The sequence below is a fragment of the Vicugna pacos genome, chromosome 20 (assembly GCF_048564905.1).
Source record: "Vicugna pacos chromosome 20, VicPac4, whole genome shotgun sequence".
NCBI classification, from domain to species: Eukaryota; Metazoa; Chordata; class Mammalia; order Artiodactyla; family Camelidae; genus Vicugna; species Vicugna pacos.
The window spans coordinates 38,037,894-38,057,858 of NC_133006.1; the positions used below are offsets into that span (position 1 = coordinate 38,037,894).

The 19,965-nt window shown below is 38.9% G+C and overlaps 1 protein-coding gene and 1 long non-coding RNA gene across 6 annotated transcripts in view; one reads left to right on the forward strand and one right to left on the reverse strand.

Annotated features, from left to right (window-relative positions):
- LOC102544289 (uncharacterized) overlaps positions 1-19,965 on the forward strand; it is a 245,217-nt gene that overhangs the window by 108,702 nt on the left and 116,550 nt on the right. For all 3 annotated transcript variants that reach the window (XM_072945696.1, XM_072945698.1, XM_072945697.1), the window contains 2 exons: positions 11,070-11,152; positions 16,540-16,634. In XM_072945696.1, the coding sequence (XP_072801797.1) occupies positions 11,070-11,152; positions 16,540-16,634 (178 nt within the window). The remainder of the gene's footprint in view (positions 1-11,069; positions 11,153-16,539; positions 16,635-19,965) is intronic.
- The window catches only part of LOC140687815 (uncharacterized), a 48,729-nt gene continuing 37,614 nt past the window's right edge, over positions 8,851-19,965 (reverse strand). The window contains exon 4 of one of the 3 annotated variants that reach the window (XR_012062421.1): positions 8,851-9,009. This is a non-coding gene — a long non-coding RNA (uncharacterized lncRNA). Of the gene's footprint in view, positions 9,010-12,348; positions 12,456-19,471; positions 19,574-19,965 lie in introns of those variants that run through there. The other 2 variants (XR_012062422.1, XR_012062423.1) reach the window with 2 other exon arrangements.

The window sequence follows — 19,965 nt, forward strand, 5'->3', positions numbered from 1 at the left end:
TCGCATGCTGGGTTATTAAACAGAATAAAATAAAATTTAAAGAATGAAAGATCCTATAGTAAAAACCAGTACCATAAACTGGAGCAACTGTGAAGCTGTGTCAGATGGGCAGCTGCGTTGTCATGTGTAAGGAGCAGATCCCCACCCCCACCTCGGTCACTGTTTCTTTCATCACAATTCACTTGTTAGCAAAAAACAGGGTAAAAGTACACTGAGGTTTATTTATCTGTTTTCTTGGTGGAGGTACCGGGGATTGAACCCAGGACCTCACACATGCTAGACATGCACTCGGCCTCTGAGCTGTACCCTCCCGCTCTGTGAAACAAAGTCTTAACCAAGTGTGATGAACTAGTTGTTGGTGAGATCAAGGGTTCATGATCTTGACTGTTTGCCCATAATGCACATCGTGCTGGGTAAAGCCAGCGGTTGTTGGGTGTGCAGTTTGCAAATATTTCCTCTCTGTCTACAGCTTGCCTTTTCATTGTCTTAACAGGGTCTTTCATAGAGTAAAGATTTTGAATTTTAATAGATTTAACAGTTTCCTTTCATAGATTGAGTTTTGGCATCAAGTCTAAGAACTTCTTAGACTTAGATCCTAAGTATTTTCTCCTATTCTTTTTTTTTTAAGCAAATCTATTTTGAGTTATTTTTAACATAAGGAATGAAGTTTAGATCAGTTTTTACCTTATTATTATTATTTTTTTGCCTGTAGATGTCTAATTGCTCCCAACACCATGTGTCGAACAGGCTGTTTTTCCTCCATTGACCTGATTTTGCGCCTTCTTTCATAATCAGCCACTGAGCACATCTTTCTGTGCTTGTTCCTGGCTTCTCTGTTCTCTTCCGTTGACGTCTGTGTCTGTTCCCATACCACGCAGCTTTGACTGCGAAGCCATATATTCAAATTGTATAATTCTTCTCATACATTGTTGGATTCAACCTGCTAATAGCTCATCGAGAATTTTCCACGTTTCTGAGAGCCATTTGTAGTTGACACATTTTTCTTTCCACAATTGAAAAACATGCTGTTTTGGTCTGCATAATGTAGCCTGTGTTTCTGGGACACCCTCTGGCCCCTGCTGGTGACTCCTGAGGGGACAGAAGGAGCTTCCCCAGACCTGGCCACCTAATGCCTTTGGGTGGGGAAGGGAGTCTCCAGCCTCAGGATGGTAAAAAACTTCCTGATCTAGGAATTAGGTGGCAGGACCCCCTGCTGGTGCCACTCGGCCACTTTTGTCTCTCGGTGGGAGGAGCACTGTTTACAGCATCAGGGAAGGACAGGAAGTCCCCTGGACGCTTACTTCAGTCCAGCTCTGGTCTGTCCAGCTCTGCGGTGCTGCTGGACTCACCTGATGTTGTCTGTGACTTCCTTTCGAAGGGTGGGTAGGGTCCTACTTGGACCACTATCTGCTGATAGGATGAGGCTGGAGACGCTGGGTCTGGACTGCTTGCTTCTGTTGGGTGGGATGAGAGTGGGCTCAGGTTGCCCTGTCTTATATTGCTACTGCAGGCCTGGGGTCCCTCATCACCTCTCCTTCTTTATAGCTTTCAGAATTTCCTTTGGCTGCTTCCTACATTATTTTGGGGGCTTCAAGTTACATTTAGAGGGGAGAAGAAAGAAGAAACAAGCGTATGCCATCTGGTCCCAACCAGAAGTTCCCTCCATTTTTTGGTTTTGTTTTGTTTTGGGGGCCCTATAACATTAAAAAAAAAGTTTCTTAGCATTTCATTTGGGGCTTTAGGAACATGGAATTAAATAATGCTTTTAATTGTGGCAAAATATAGATGAACATGAAATTTACCATTTTAACCACTTTTAAATGTACAGTTCAGTGGCATTAAGTGGATTTACCTTGTTATACAACCACCACCGCCATCCGTCTCCAGAACTATCTCATCTTCTCAAACTTAAACTCTGTAGCCGTTGAGCAGCGGCTTTGCATTTCCCCCTTCTCCCAGCCCCAGTGGCCACCATTTCTACTTTCTCTCTCTCTCTCAGTTTGACTATTCTAGGTCCCTCATGTAAGCAGAACCATATAATATTTGTCTTTCTGTGCCTGGCTACCTTTACTTAGCATAATATCCTCAAGGAAGGAGGTAAAGTTTGAATGGATAAAACCTAGTATTCATTGGAGTATTTTAAAACAGTTTTGAGGAGAAGAGTTTAAAATCAGTAGCCAACCTGGGACTCTGACCCCATGAAGCCTAGTATATGGTGTGAACTCAACAATGTTCGCTACTACCATTATTTTCTTTGTGATTTTATTATTCCCTTTCTCCCTAGGAAGTCAGCGGTTAGGGTGTTGCATCAAAGCTCTGTCTCTATTCCTTTTGGTGACAACTTGCCCTAATCTCTGTCTTCCTGCTGGAAATGTACAGCCAAGGAAGCGACAGAGGATGCAGATCTGTGCAATTTCGTGGGGGAAACAGAACGTGGATGTGGGAGTCAGAGAGGCTTAAATTTGCATCTTGACTCTTTTCACTTAACGATCTTTGTCATGTTCCTTAGTCTGTGAATCTTTTTTCCTCATCTATAAAGGGGGGATAATAGGCTCTACTTGAGGATTAGTAATAATTTGTGTAAAGTGTAATACAGGTAGTAGGTGCTCACTAAACACCCCTGTGTTATTGTGTTAGTGACTATGATGAGAAAAAACATCTGGCTGTGTCTGTCTCCTGCTTAATTTCAGCATTTGGCCAAGACTCCCTCTATCCTTACCTGCAATTTCCTCTTTGCGATAGGGACTTACTAGTGGGTAAAATAATTTATTATTCCAAATAGCTGTGGGTGTTCTAAGTTCAGTGAAAAATGTCAGCTGATGATAACCAAGGAAAGCTCATGAGCAGCATATTAAAATTTCTGAGTTCTTTCATTGTGCTTAAGATGGAGAGTTTAATATTTTTAAGAATAAGGAAGAAAGAAGCTGACTTTCATAAAAGGATGCAATCTTTTTAAGGATGGCAGAAATGGGTGATGTTTAAAAATTATTCTTAGAAAGACTAACCAAGTATATTTCTGCTCTTACATTACAATAATATTTTATTAAGCACGGCATGCAAGTATGAATCTATTTTTTATCCTGCAATTGCAAAATATTCAGAGATTCTGCTGGTTGATATGATGGCAGAAATATTTACAGTCCTGTGCTGGCAATAAAGTTAATCCAAATAACTTGAATTAAATAAGTAACATATGCAAATCTGTTTTTATAAACTGAAAAATATTGTATAAAATGTATTGTTATCAATCAACTAACTGCTGATATTCGTAAGTGGTACCAAAGGGTCACATGGGTTGAGGTTCCATGTAGACAGAATGTGGCTTAGTGGTTTGTGCAGAAGTGAAAACCAGGACTGTTCAGTTGCATTCCTGATGCCATTAGTATTAAAACTTTCCCACATATGAAACCATTAAGCTTCTTAACAGTTCTAAGAAACCCATTCATAAAGTATTAAGTGCATTTTACCTTTGACTAGGTATTTTAGCCTTAGAGGGAATAATCCTGGCCAAACCTAAACTCCAATTTTACGGTACTTGCTGTTTATCAACTGTTAGATTTTTGAAGATGGGTTTGTTCGTTTGTTCTTCGCATGAAGAAAAGACAGTATTTGTTTCTTGACATTATGACAGACATTTATCTGTTTAAGGTGGCAGCATCCAAGAGGTTGCTGTTTATAGGTTCAAACTAGACAGCTAGCGGAGAATGTTATCAACCCATTTCCTGTGTTTATTTCTAGTTTGTTCAGTGTTAATATCCTCAAATAGATGTTCGACCATTATTTTGAAAGTGGTTAAAACATTCTTACTTTCTTAACTGGAAACTAGATATTTTTAAAAAAACGCGTTTCAAAAATTTAAGCATCTATTTCTTTTTTTTAAAGTTTATTTTTTATTGAAGTATAGTTGATTTACAATGTTTATTTCCGGGTGTACAGCAAAGCGATTCAGATATACATATATGTCTTATCAGATTCTTTTCCATTGTAGTTTATTACAAGAAACTGAATATAGATTGGGAGTTCGAGATTTGCAGATATTAATATATATAAAATAGATAAACAACAAGTTTATACCATATAGCACAGGGAACCATATTCAATATTTTGTAGTAACCTATGGTGAAGAATATGAGAACAAATGTATGTATGTTCCTGTGTGACTAAAGTATTGGGCTGTACACCAGAAATTGACACAACATTGTAAACTGACTATACTTCAATAAAAATATATTAAAAATAAAATTTAAAAAGATTCATTTCTAAAAAAAAGAAATTGAATATAGTTTATTGTTATACAATAAGTTCTTATTGCTTATCTAGTATATATATATATATATATTAGTTAGTATCTGAAAATCTTGAACTCCTAATTTATCCCTCCCTATGAGCATTTATTTCTGTTGTGTATAAACAACGCTCAGATTTTGGTCTGTGGCTGCAACCCTGGTCATTGCTACATGTCATTGAGAATTCGTACTTTGGTGCTTATTTTGGCCTTTAAACTGTTCATTTGTACTGTGAACTAGATTATGTGCCTCTGACTGTCAGTTAGCTGAATGCATTTCAAGTCAATTTACTAAAATAGTCACTGTTAAGCGGTATATTTGGACAGAGTTGACACCTTTGACATTTTCTAAAATGGCAAAAATAACTGTATTTAAGGGTATGATTTATGAATGTTGTGTGGCTACAAAAGTTCCACCTGATTATGGTTTTCCCTTTCGCTGCTGAAACTCCTTCCACAAACTGCTGAAAGGGCAGCTAATTATCGCCGTGTGACCAGATACTTAGCGCAGACAAACACGCGCACAGAAACATAACAGCAATCTAAAACCTGTGATCTTCTGGTTGCTTCTAATAGTGTCTTCATCTAACAAGAGGAGAACAGCTGAGATCACAGCAGAGGCAGAGAAAGTAAGGGAGGGAAAGGAAGATGGATAGTCGAGGAATGCCTTTATGAAACACACATCCTTTGGTATAAATAAGGAAAGCAACTTGCAATGATTAAAAAGTATTTTGAGTCCTGACTTGTCTTCTAGATTGCTGGCCTCTATTAAAAACTTCTTAAAATAATAGATAGGTTTAATTCTTCAAGCCAAAGAAAAATGATATCATCTTAAAAGATTTTTCCATGTTTATTATAGAGATGTGACTTGACTGTGGGGGGAAAAAAAGAGCAAAATCTCTTGTATTGCAAGTTTTAAATGTACCAGGTTTACTTAATTAGAACCTCCAGGCAATAAAGGAGCCCTTTTTAAAATTCTGTGATTCTTAATATGCTAAATAATGCAAAGCTTCGACTCTTCAAGCATGAGACCCACATCTGGCAGTTTAACATTTAAATTACAGGAGGAAAAAAATTCCTCACTTCAGTAGTAATTTTCTCAAAGAGAAGAATAGGAAATGTATTACAACTACATTTAATTTTTTTTTAGATTCCCAACCAGTCTAATTGCAGGCATTTTTTAGGTTTTCTGTATTTATATTTTTTGCACACATTTTCTGTACATTTCATTCATCTTTAATTTGAGATGTTTCTCACTATTAGAGCCCCTGAAAAACTGTGGTGTATGTTACTTAGTGAATTGTTTTAAGAAATCCATCTGATCGCTAGTAATAGACAACGGTTTAGAAAAACTGAAGGGAAAATAAAGTTTCAGAGACCCACAAAAACGTTACTGACAAAAAGGCAACATTTTTCTGTTAGTTTCACTTTGAAGCTTTCATTTTTTTCAGTATTAATGTTTTCTCTGTTTTGTCATTTTCTGGCTGTTTTTCATGCAAAAGTTATTATAAGCAGCATTCTTTCTTTGTATTTCTCCAAAGGACAGTGTCAGATCCTTGATTAATTTTACAAAGGTCATTTGGAAAAACCATTAAAAATATGCCAAGTAAAAAAGATTAGCACAACGCAGGGAAAACACACTCTTATAAGCATGTGCATTTATATATAGATGGGCTACTGCAACGTTATACAGTTTTGACAAGTGTTTTGCTTGTGTACCTCATGCATTATTAAAAATATGACTGTTCCATTTATTTTTTCTGGGTGATCCCAGCTGACACATTCCAAAGGCATCAGCAGATCACTGTTATTTGTAGACGTTTCATCTTTTTCTCAATATAAGATGATCTGATAATTAAATGGAGTAGTGGCTCCATAAAATAAAGTGGACTTTCAAAGTAATTAACCTATATTTGTATTACTAACACATAAACATGGGTGCTAGTTAGCCCATGACAAATTTATGTATCCATTTCTACTTTTAATTAAAAAAAATCAGCAACACTGCAACTTCCAATTTTAGCTATGGCAGGGTAGCTGGTACCAGACTCGCTTTCCTTCTATAATCAGCCATTATACTGGAGAGAATATATGAAGCATTTTAATGTTTTAACTGTCTTGGAGCATTGGCCATCAAGGAAGCACAAGACTTGCTGATTCTGGAAAAAAAAGAAGCTTTTGAGGAAAACCCTGGCTGGCCGTCCACCTGGGCAAAATATTCTGCCTGTAAAGTAGTGAAGTGAAATCCATGCAGAATAAGTGCCACTGAGCTAAGGAAACAAAGTTTGGCATTCAGGACTGCTGAAGCAGCTAGAATTTGCAGGGTGGAACGAAGAGCAGGGAGATGTGCAGAGAGGAACCCAGAAATCAGTATAGGGACCCCCCATGAGTCCTTGGCCGAGGGTACATGACCGCAGTTAAGACTAATAAGGCTTTGCTAGGTAATTACTGTGGACCTGAGAGTAGCACAGAGATCACTAGAGTTGAATCAGAGATACCATTCAAGTCAGGAGAGTCAAGTTCATAGCTCATTTTCAGTTTGACAGTAAATTGAGATGCCAAAAGTCCGCATATTAGGAATAAAGACCGTGCTCTAGAGTGGCTTACCCTAAGCCTGTCGGAAGAAGGCCTGGAAATAGCTCTGACAAGAGTGGCAGAGGAATTAGAGTCCTCAGGTTGAATTCTGAGAAGTTAGAGTGGCTGGGAAACTCTTAGTTTTTCACAGAAATGCTATAACAAAATGTAAATTTAAGCCTACACAAGTTTAACAGGATTAGCCAGTGATTTCACTCTTTTTACTAGGGAAAAAATAGCAACACCTTTCCAAGGAAGGTAACAGAATCCAGAGGCTTCCACATTGTCCAGTGTATAATCTGTAACTGCTAGAAATGCAAAGAAATAGGAGAAAAGAAGCCTTAGACCAGAAAAAAGTGAATAAAAATAACTGACATAACTCGCATATTAAATTTAGCAGGAAAAGCAATTATAAATATGTTTATGAATTTCTTAAAAAATCACTTGCAAATAATTAAAGGAAAATATGATCAGGATGAATCGTCATGGCATCTCAGCAGAGACATGGACATTATTTAAAAAATGACCAAATGGAAGGTATAGAACTACAAATATAAAAGAATCAAAAGAAATTAACTAATTGGAAACACAGAAAAGAAAAAGCTGGAAGAAAAATGGAGAGAGACTCAGACACTCAAGGGGTCATGTCACATAGTTTTACACACATGGAATGGGAGTCTTAGGTAAGGAAAAGAGAGCAATAAAACGGAGGAAAATATGTATTAAGAGAGTAATGATTGGAAATTTCCCAAATTTGATGGAATATATCGAATCACAGGTTGAATACCCTCAGTGAGTTCCCAAAGAATAAATACAAGGGAAGCTACACTTGAGAATATCATAGTCAAACTGCTGAACATCAAAGTTAAAGTGAAAGTTTTGAAAGTAGACAGAAAAACAAAAACCACATTATATACAGGGGAACAATGATCTGAAAAATGGTTGACATGATCAGAAACAATGGAGACCAGAAGTTAATGTAATGACATATTTAAAATGCTGGGAAAAAAATGTCAAATGAGAAATCTGCATCTAGCAAAAATATCCTTCAAAAATTGAGGTTGATATAAAGACATTTTCAGATGAAGGAAAGCTTAAATAATTTTTCTTCAGCAGACTGGCATTATTAAAAAGAAAACTTAGAGAATATTCATTCAGCTAAAGGAAAATGATTAAAATGATCTACAAAGGAGAATGGAGGAGTAACAGCCAGATGACAAATACATAGGTGAAAGTTACAGACTTATTTTCCAATCATTTTCTTAAAATATTATTTACTGTTTAAGAAAAATAAAGTGGTGTATGTAAGGTGAGATTATAAAGCATGTAGTGATAAAAGACATGATAACAATAGTTCAAAGGATGAGGGGGTGGGAACTGGAATTATACATTGGTAAGGTTATTACATTTGTGAAGTCAGAAATGTGAAATGGGTACGTGAACAGTCAGGTGTGAGGTGTACGATTCTATAATATTGACTCTAAATAGACATGGATAATTTTAGAATGAATGCTGTTAGCCTTAGAGCAACCAGTAAAACACCCTGAAAGACTGAGAAATAATAGAACACAGTAGAGGAAAGAATAGAAAAAATAGAGTAATAAGATGGAACACCAAAAGCATAAGTGAGTAACCTGAAAGAAGGCAGGCAAGGCAGAACAAAATGGACAAAGCAACAATGAAGAAAAAGAAAACAACAGCAAAAACCAAAATGGGCAAAGCAAAGTGAACAGCAAGATGATAGAACCATATAAACAAATGCATGAAATGTTCAAGACTAAGTAATTAGAGTACAAAGCAGGGTTTGTAAAACTAGATGAAAAACAGGACTCGAGAATATGGGGGTATACTGCTCAGTGGTGGAGCACATACTTAGCACACATGAGGTCCTGGTTCAATCCCCAGTACCTCCATTTAAAAAATTAATAAGCCTAACCCCCCCCCAAAAAAGCTTAAAAAATAAATAAAATTTTAAAAAAGAATATGCTGTCTACAAAAAAAGAATGCTGTCTTTATGAACTGAAAGACAAAAGTAAGTTGAAAGTTTAAAGAGTGGGAAAGGATACGACATGGAAACTCTGCACGTAAGAAAGCTGGTGGGCTGCATTCATATCCGGTGTTAGAAATCTGCCAGTGGACTTCGAGACAACCTATGACACGAAAAGCATAAATGCTCAGCAAATAAAAAGCGATTCAAATTCATTAGAATTACAGGACTGCAAGTTAAAATAACAATAAAATGTTATTATTTTGTCTACCAAATAGGCAAAAGGGAAAAATATGGTTAAGAGTCAGCTTTGGCAAGTATGTGGATAATGGATAATTTTATATGCTGCTGGTTGTGGTTTGAATTTTGATAGTTCTTTTTGTGTATCCTAAGTGTTTGATTTGGTGTTCCTAATCTTAGATACTCATGTTGTGAAAGGAAGTAGAGATGAACAAGATTTTTATAAAATTTGTTCATTATAATACAAATACCCAACTAAAGGGGGCTGGTTAAATAAAACCATGTAATGTACCACTGTGCAGTGACTGAACATTATACTCTGAAGAAAATTTAATAACTAGTAAGAAACATCATATGTTAATTCTAAAAAGGATGTAAATTCCATATATTGTATGATCATAATTTGATAAAAAGTATATACACACTTACATAGGTATAATAATTCTGACATATGTCTGTAACTCTATGAAATGTGTATTAATAATTAACTGTTACATATGTAATTACTATACATAGATACATTTTTAAATAAGAAGATAGGTTTTAGATCAAAAACATTTTACATGAGATCAAAGAAAATGTTAAAAACTTTTAGGAGTCTGCTCACAGATACAGAGAACAAACTAATGGTTGCCAGTGGAGGTGGGGGCAACAATGGAGCAGGGGAGTGGGAGGTACAGACCATTGGGTATAAGATAGGCTCATGGATGCATTGTACTACATGGGGAATATAGCCAAAATTTTGGTCAAATCTAGAAGAAAACAAAAACAAAAACAAATTTTAGGAGCCTATCCTTTTCATGAGGACTTAGTTACCTGACATGCACGGCATTACTTCATTTTAATTTTACACTATGGAAAGCTCATTTTAAAATGTCCGCAAGGGCAGTTCCAAAGGGCTGGGGATCGAAGGATTGAATCCGGAAGGAGAGAAAAGGACAGGCAGCAAGGCTGTGGCTGCTCATGGTACAGGGTACATGTGTGCTTAGAAGATAAAATCGGGGGCCAACCTCCTCATCAGACCTGTGGCTCTGCCGGGGTACTCCGAGCTCCGACAGCTTCTGGGCCAGGGTATTTGTTGCAAGACAGAGATAGTCCTTATTAGCATATGGATTCATCAAGTGAGAGGTCAAGCCAGTGGATCGAGAGGCATAAAGCTAAAGCAATACCTGCTTGTGTAATGTCTTTGCTTGTTTGTAATTTAAGAAACATTTGTTGAGGAGATATTCTATCTGAAGCACTGCTAGACCCAACAGGAGAAACAAAGATGAACAAGACACATCGTCTGCAAAGAGTTTTTGGTCTAGAGCAGTAGTTCTCAACTGGGGACGTTTTGCCCGTCAAGGGACATTTGGCAATGTCTGCAGACATTTTTAATTGTCTCCACCTGGGGTGGGGTAGGGAGAGGAGGTAGAGAGTGGTACTAGCATTTAGTAGGTAGGGGGCCAGGGACACTGATGAACATCCTACGAAACAGAGGACAGCCCTCACCGCAAAGAAATGTGCAGTTCAAAGCGTCGTGGGTGCTGAGGTTGAGAAACCTTGGGAAGCAAGTCATGCAAATTATGATAAAGGCAGCTCAGGTGGGAAGTGCTGGGTGTAGGCGGATACAGAACTCACTCTCTCCGGGTTTTATATTGGAACACTGGCGTGAGGCGCAAAGGAGTTTCTTTGAAAACCTGATTGCAGAAACAGAGCTGGTGAGAATCCAACCCGGATGTGGATAGGGAAGTGGATCAGTGCAGCTGCTGCTTGTAAACTGCATCCCCGTGGGGTGGCCAGTGGTAGAGTTCTACTTGAAGTTCATGCACTGACTGAATTAAAACTGGGGGCACAGGACAATGGAGAGCCTCCAGAGAACTCTTTCTTTTACTGCCATTTGTCAGGCTTTATACAAACGCTTAGATTTCAGTAGTGTAAGCTTGCATATCCTCTGGAGCAAAATTCTGTAATATTTTTTCCACCTTTTGTTTTTAACCCTAGGAAGCGGTTCTAATAAAATTGGTCCCTGCCCTGCTGACTGTGATCTCAGTCTCTCAAAAGAAGACCATGGATTACACAATAAGGTGAGATGAAGGCTGTAGAAGTTGGCTTTGATCGTGGAAATGGCAGCCCTGATTATTAACTGTGATTTCTTAAAATGTATTTCCAGGTAGAAAGTAATTTGGTCTTCAAATCAAGTTGTGAAGGGCAGGACATGCTCAAGCAGCTAATATTTGTGAAATCAGCAATGCTAATAATTTTTTATTACATCTGAATCAGACTTCTTTTAGCTGTTGAATACTTTAGTTAAATTAATTGGTCTACAAGACTCTTCCCAGCTTGGGCAATGCTCGACTGCACTGTGTCTGATTTGGCATGATCAAGGCTTCTGTGAAGCCTGTCCAGAAACTGTCTTGATAAGTTTATATAAATTGCACAGCCTGGGCTTCCAAGCATTTGGTTAAATTAATTTTACTGGTATTACTAGATCCTGTTTCTCGATATTTAATCATTTCCGAAATCTGTATCTACCTCCACCAAGTGACTTCGAGTTTTAAGTTTTAATTCAGAAGATTTAGCCTGGCGAGAAAATTGAAGTAAAAGGATTTCTCTCCCATCCGTGCCCTTTCCCACACAAACTATCCAAATCATTATCTTTATTTGCCACTGTGCTAAGTAAATACAGGTCTTTAGAGCCAACTTTCATGCCATTCTCTCAAAGACTGATTTTAAAGTAAACCTTGGTTTCATCTTTAAATAGTGGACTGCCATCTAATCAGACAAATGGGTTTTTAATGGCCAGATGACCACTTACAGCATCTACAATTGTGGTTGTTTCTATATTGCAGAAGAAGAAAGCTTAGGACTCAGACGTTTAGTGAAATTTGTAACAGTGGAGCATTTACTGAGGGCTAGGAAATTACCAGATGCCAGAGAATGTTCTCAGGTTCTCCACATCACATGCCTGTCTTATTCTCACAACAGACTAACGGGCTAGATCCTGCTCTTGACATAATTGTCCCTGTTTAGCAGGTAAGAAAAATAAGGCAGGAGAGATGGAGCAACTTAGTTAAAATAATATTGTTAACAAGTTTATAGTTTATAGCTGGGCTTTGAACCCAGACTGCCTGTGTCTAGAATCCATTATTTGTATCCATCATGAAATAAGACTTCAAAAAGTTGTTTATTTCTGAGTTTAACATCTTCAGTTCAGGAGTTTCCTTTCTCACTGCAGTTTTAATGTTACACTCCGAAAATTGTGAGCCAGTTGTTTGGGGGAGTGAGCTCTTCCCGGGGGGTCGGGCACGTTGGGAAGGTGTCTTCACTCTGAGCTGCTTTGGGACGTAGCTTTGTGCCTGCTCGTAGTACCTCTCAGTAGCATCAGTGCTGAGGGAAGACAGATCCAGAAATACACCCGAGTTGTGAGTGACTGAGTGGGCAAGGGTGGTTATACCACCTACTAAATCTAAATGTGAGGCGCTACTCCAATTTAAATTTGTTCCTTTTTTTTTTACCCCCCTCATCTTCTCCTGGTATTAAGAATTAATTTGAACCTTCAACTGATATTAAAAACTCTAACCCAGGCAATTCATAGGAAAATTGAGGTTAATGTTGAACTGCACTTGTGAAGCATTCATTTCTCAAATGACACACAGCCACTTGAAAAAAATCAAAATGTTTGGTTCCAGGCGGTCAGAAATGCTAGTTGTCATCCAGAGGGCAGAAGCAAAAGCCAGAGGAGTTATTTACTCAAAGGATCTCTCTGGGTAAATCCTGAACAGCCCAGCCAGGAAGGAGTACCTGGTTTCTCCCTGGGTACTGCTAACAGAGAGCCGGTCCTGAAAAATTCTCTGGTATACACAGCAGAAATGAATTAAAGCAAGAGGAAACAGTATTCTTGCTGGATGGTCTCAGGATTTAGGCTGGATTTAATTTGGAGCTGCGGGTTTTTTTTTTTTAAGATGATAATAACAACACTGATGGAATTGAACATGATGTCATATTTATTTGCTTTGATACTTCAGATGCACCTGGTGTTTGTTGTCGTTATCAGTGACTTGCAATTGCGTGATCTTATTAACACAAGCCTCTTAGCACTGTGCGTCCACCCCGCACCTTCCTCCGCTGCCGTCTTAAAACATGGTACTGCTCACTGCTGATCTTCCCAGGGCAGTTCAAAAGCATCTGTAATCCTCAGGATTCAGCTCTTTATTCACTATTTCCTCTTCCTAAGGCTCTCTCTTTTGATGAAACAATCCCTTTGCTCTTCATCTGGCCAGATGCGCCGATGAACAGCGCTCCCCAGAGATCTGCACAAAGACCCTGCAAGGAGTTTGGGGAAAGACAGTGCTGCTGAGCGGAACTGCGTTGTGCTAGCACCACGATGCTTTTCCACTGCACGGGTGCCACTGACCTGTTGTGTACCGCGCTCTTTCTCCTCACTGGTCCCCATCATCATCACCTGTCCTCATCAACCAAATGGTCCATGGAAGGAATTATTGCTAAGGGGCAGAAAACCTCTGAACAACGAGGCACAGACTCTGGGCTTTGCTTCCTATCATATAACACAATTAAGTGGGCCTTTCATTTCATGAGCTGGACAACTTTGAGACTATTTAATAGATGTTTTCTTCCTATAGTATTTTCCACTTAGCACCTTCATAGACATGCTGCACTAAATGCCGGAGAAAGGATGTGAAATGTTCCATTGATCACCTATGCTATGTGTTGCACTGGGTCAGATGCTACTTAAAGCCTTAATTTTCTAAAGCATGTTAAGTTCTTTCCCTTCCATTCCCAGAATTTTATCACGATTATATCAGTTTGTCTTCATAAAAATCCTGCGATGACAGACAAATATCATCTCCATTTTTCAGGTTAAAAAACTCAAATTCATGGACTTTAAGTAATCTAAGTTTCCTAAGTGGTGAGAAGACTTGAATGAAAGTCTTCTGACCATCACTTATTGGCTCTTTTGACTACAACACAATACATTTTAGTTTTTCAAAATCCTTTAAAACACTTCTTGGCTCTCATTTTGTGCTGTGTTTGAAAGAGTGCTTGCAAAACAATCTAGCTCATGAACTTGAAAACCATATTCTAAATTTTAGCAATTGATATTTAATTGATATTAATTGATATTTAATTGATACTATGTGAAACGTGCTGTTCCAGAACAGATCTGCACCACCAATTTCTCTTTTAAAGTGTAGGTATTCATCTTTCTAAAGACAAAGCTGTTGGAATAAACCTTTTTTTTAGTGGCTTCAGGGACTTTGAGTCGTAATGGGCCAGGGGATCTATTTTCTGTCTTTTAAATATTGATGCTATCCTATTTAAAGCGTTATTTCTTAGGAATGGAGTCAGGATAAGAATTTGTGCTTGGTGGACTGTTCATAGACTGTCAGAGTGTCCTCACGTGCGCGGGCTCGCACACCCTGCTACTCTCCTGGGGATTCTACTCTACGTATTTTCCTCTTTTTTGGATTTAACACTCTTATTTCTTGAGTTTTGTGTTTCTTTAGAGGTGAACAAGTGTCTGTAACTATGTCTCCCAAAACACCCATGTAAGGGGATTTTTAGCACATTAACTTAAATATTCTTTAAAGGAAATCCAAAGGTTCAGAAAAGGTTTGCCATTTTTAGAAGTTACAGGTGCTTTTCTTTACGACTTAGCAACCGGAGGTAGTGCTTGTTATTGTGATATAAGAACTTCATGACATGACCTCTAGTAACTCATTCTTGGGTATTTATTATGCACTTGTTGCTGTGTTAGGAGTTGTGAAAGACACAAAGGAGCATGCTACCTACCACTTTCACCGTGAGTTTAGTTGGACAGTCTAGGTGGACTCAAACAGACGAACCGAATAGAAAGCGACTTAATCCATTCTGTCATGAGCACCTATATTGTAACAGATCAGGAGCTTTGAGGGGTAAACCAAATCTTTGGCATAATTCTTGGTAGCAATTTCAACTTTCTATTTAGTAAGACTGAATAAAGTAGTTAAGCATCTCATAAAGAAATGCCATCAAATTTAAAATTTAGATAGCTACAAAAGCACATTTTCAGCAGTCTGGCAAAGTGTGCGAATCAAATATATTTAGTTAGGACAATTCAGAGCTCTCATACATTTAAAAGAATTTTGACACTCTTTAATTTACCAAGAAATGGAGTAATTAAATTACCAATACTAGATAAACTGATTAAAAATAACTTTGCTGGTACAGGAGCTATAGAGGCTGAGAAAGCTAAAAAGGACCCCAACAAAAAGGCACCTTCAATTGCTCTTGTAACTGAATTTTGTTCTTAAGGTAATCAGATCGATCAGTTTCACAGTAAGAGAAGTGAGCCTTGTAGAGGCTGGATGGCACGTCCCCTTCACCTAAGTTTCACTTCAGAGTTTTCCTGGTTACTGGCGTCTGTGCATCCAAAACAGCAGTTCTGCAGTTGCAGAATATTTCAACTACAGAGCTGGGCTGAGCTCGTACTAACCGATATCAAGGAATTTCGAGTAACTGTCCTCTTACAAATGAAGATTAAAAACACTTGAGAAGAGACCAAGGCAAAGGAAAGAAGGATGTTAACACAGCTATCTTATAAGTGCAAGTCATGTCTAATTTTCTTCTTCTGTCGACTAGTGATTTCCAGGTATCTTTTTGTCAGCAGCATTTTATCACAAAATTGTATGGGAGAGCTCACTATATAAACAGGTAAAGGTTGGACTGTTTCGGTGGAAGAGGGAAGAAGAGTCTGGCTAGGTTAGCCGCTCCCTCTCCCCCCGCTCCTCACCCACAGTGGGACTCCCAAGAATCCTTGCTTGAGTTGGAGGGCTCAGTTTCTCCAATGGGACCGTCTATTTTCTAGATCCATCATCACAGGTCACGCAATTCTCTCAAGTTCTCATAAATCAGCTTCCTAGACATTGTATGGTCCTGAGTTTAAATGTGTGTTGTTGAGAGTCACAGATTGTGGAACTCAGGAGTTACTGGTGACAATGCTAGAATGAAACCGTGCTGGAAGACAATGCTGAAACAGAGAGTAGAGGTGGAAGAGGAGTCCTGGTGGCTTTTGAGTCCTTGGCTCCTGTGTTCCTGAAATCCAGCTGCCTCTTTGCCTTCAAGCTGCATTTTCTCTACTTGCAACCAGTAGTCCTGATTTAATACGAAAACCATAACCATGGTTATGTTTTTGTTGTTGTTTTCATTCTAACAACATTTAAAGAATCTGTTCCACGTGAAGTAATACAAAAGTGAACGTGGCATATTCTGCCAACGTAGACATGAGAATTTAGTGAGAGAATCTGGAGTGTAAAGCAGGAATTGCAGTGCAAAATCATGGCTAACTCACTATGCTTCTGTGTGACCAATGATTCTGTAAGTCATTCTGAGGGAAATGTCACTGAAATTAGGTAAACTTTCTCTCTGCTAAAACACTTTTTTCATTTATTTTAATTCACTTCATTCTGTGAAGGAAACATCAATTGCTTGGCGAACTGGAGAAACTGAAGATTATTCACAGGATACATCTTACTTGGAAGAACTGGAGGAACACAGGGTTTCAGTTTGGTGAGTCATGGTACCCTGTCTTTCTGTTTAAAAATTTAAATTCATAGAATTCAGCAAGTCTTTACTCATTCTATTCTTTGATTATTTATTATTCAACAAATATTGATTGCATGTTTATTCCAGGCTATCTGATTTGTGCCCTGATTTGGGAAATCTCAAAGTCCAAGAAATTATATGTATGTCTAAAAACATTGGTGTGATATGATAATACTGTTTTTTTAAAGAATGCACGGAGTGCTGCATATACTCCTGGGGAAGACGTTGGCCGAATTTGCTTAAGAATGGGAAAGGATTTTCAGAAAATCTTGGGGAGGAGACTTCAGCGGAAAAATGTTGACAGTTTGTGTAGGCAGTGTCCACAGATGGAAGTGGGAGCATGGTGGGGGCTGATACATGCTGCAAACCTTAGTTCTCTTAAGATCTAAGCAGATCATAGTCTGCTCTCTCTACCTGGAGGTGTGTATGTAGGTGTACCTATCTGTGCAAGCAGAGTGAGCAATGGAACTTCTCAGAGGTCGTGATCCCAGGATTTTGCAGTGGTGGGACTCATCAAGGGTGAGGGAAGGGACGACAGTGAGTGGCAGTGTGACACACGGAGTAACTTAGGAAGGAGGAAGGGATGGAGCAGCTCAGTGAAGTTCATCGTCACCAGGCTGGGCTCCTTCTGTGTTTTGGTGGTCTGTTGCTGCGTGATGCATCCTGGAAGGCTTCGTGGCTTGAAACAACTTCTGTCTCATTTGCGCACGATTCTGTGAGTTAGGAGTTTAGGCAGGATGCACCACGGAAAGCTCATCTGTGCTCCATGTCTCAGGCTTCAGCCGAGGCAGCTCCAATACCTGGGATCTGACTCAGACACTTTAATTGGGACCACATGTCAGAAGCCTCAGTTCCCACTCTCAGCTGAAATTCTCATTTTTTCACGTGGCCCTCTCTCCACTGTTGCCTGGGCTTCCTCTCGGTTTGTTGCCTGGCTTGCAAGTAGCATCTTTCCAAGCAGAGAAGGTGGGAACTGCAGATCTCTTAAGGTCAAGCTTTTCAAGTGTTACAGTGACTCCCACCATACTCTATTGATCAAAACAAGTCACAGGGCCAGACAGAAGAGGGATAGCCTTCACCTCTTGGTGCAAGATTAGGAAGGTGACATTGCCAAAGAGAGCGCTGGGATGGAAGATATTGCGTGGCCATCTTTGGAAATATAACCTATCACCTTCTTCATTCATTTCTGTGTGCACAGCCTAGGGTTCAACAAATACTTGTCAAACAAGACAAACAAATTAAAAGCAATGAAAGAGTAGGTTTTGTGGCTAGACCTGAGTATGACTTCTTGTCTTGCTGCTGCCCTATACCCTTGAACCGTTTGATTAAATTCTCTGAGGCTGTTTTCTCTTGTATCAAACTGGAATAACAATACCTATATTGTGGGGCTTTATGCTTATTGTGAAAACTGAAAGGTAAGGTATATAAGCTAGCCAGTACAGCCACTGGGATGTGTACATTTTCAATAAAGGTAGCTGATATTATTAACATTAATAATAGCAAATTTTAAAGAAAACATCTTTTCCAAAGGTTGGAATGGAGGGCGTCGGTCACCCGAGGACAGTTTCTCACTTTGCACATCAGTTTTCCTTTCTGGTCTTCAAACACACCAAGGTCTTTCTCACATCAGGGCCTCCACAGTTGATGCTTCCTTTGTCTGGAATGTTTTCTCAGATCTGAGTAAGGTGGAAGGCTTAATGTATTGCAGGTCTTAGCATCGACTTTACCTCCCCAGAGAAGCTCTTCCCAACTGTCCTACGTAGAGTAGTGCCCACCCCTCTCTGGTTATTTATTCTCTCATCATCTTGTTTGTTTCCTTTAAAGCACCTACCACAATTTAAGTTAATCTTTAATATTTATGTTCATTTCTTTTATTTGCACGTTTCTGCTTCCTCTCACGAGAAAGGAACCATAGGCAGGCAGAAACCCCTCTTGCTTGTCAATCCTGGTTCTCCAGGCCCTAGTTCTAAAATGCCTGATTTTTAATCAGCAAATATTTATTAATTAAAGGCAAACAGCAAATATTTATTGGATAAGTGAACAACAGGATGAATGAGTGATCAGTCAGCTTGTCTGTCTCTCTCTCAACTTCTTGGCTGTCATATCTGTTTATTTACTTCCAATTTCTTCCTTCTCTTGAAATTGCTAGCGTTTTTTTTTTAAGTAATATGAGATAATTAACCACTATAAATGTTTCTTTGTAAACCAGGGCTGAGGATATGGGGGCTGCTGAGACCTCTATAAACTTGTGTTTTAAATGGTCTGAGATACAATCTGAATAATTTCCTTGATGTTTTATTAGAGCTGGTAAATCATTTATTGGGGTAGCCTTTACCTAAATCCTCTCCAAATCCCCATAAAATGCATTTAACACAGAATACTGTACTACCCTGCTTCAAAGTTATACATGACATTGTGTGGGAAGTATTCGGTCCCGTGCAGTGAGTTTAAGCGTATATATTTTCTTTCTCTCTCTGATATGGTCTATTTCTTCCTCATCCCCTCCCCCTACCATGCCTCATCTGAACATGCTGGTGTTGGTAAATTTGGTGCTATTATAGCTTCAGTAAATCACAGCTTCCTTTTTTTTTTTTTTATGTACGGGACCTTTAGCTACTCAAGTACAAGTTTCTCTTGTTTACTGCCAGTCATTTTTTTTTAAAGATTCCAAAATATAATTTTAAGACTGTTACATTTCCTCAGCCAGAAAGCTACTCAACAAAGTTGCCTCTGAGCGTCTTGAAGAGAACAGCGTTCCAGCCCATCTCACCCCAGGGGCCTGCTGCCAGCGGCGCCAGGTGATCACACGTGGAGGTCCTCTGGGCTGCGCTTGGTGGGGTTTGCATCACAGCCATCTTTCCTGGGCCTCCAGGCCTGCACTTGCAGGGTGTTTTCCGTTTTCTCTTTGGGAGAGATGCTCGTGTGAAAAGATGACTATCTTCTGCTCACGTTTTAGATAACACGAGATAGTCAAGATACCCCCCGATACTTTTGTAATAGATGGTTTATTTCTATCACAATCCCTTTGGTGACTGGCTCTATCTGTTATCTGCCCCCGTTCACCCTGCACGCCTTCTCTGTGCCATTCAGCACACGGTGACTACGTGTTCAGTACCCTCCCCAGCGTTAGGCTGGAAGTTGAGTACGTTGCACAGGGGTAGAGACTGTCTGTTGTTTTCTTCCTGGCCTTGTCACAATGATTTATAAATTGCAAGCACTTAATAAATATTTATTGAATTAATTCATGAAAAATAAGGCTAAAATAAGAATACTGGTATTTCCAGAAGGAAGCCCT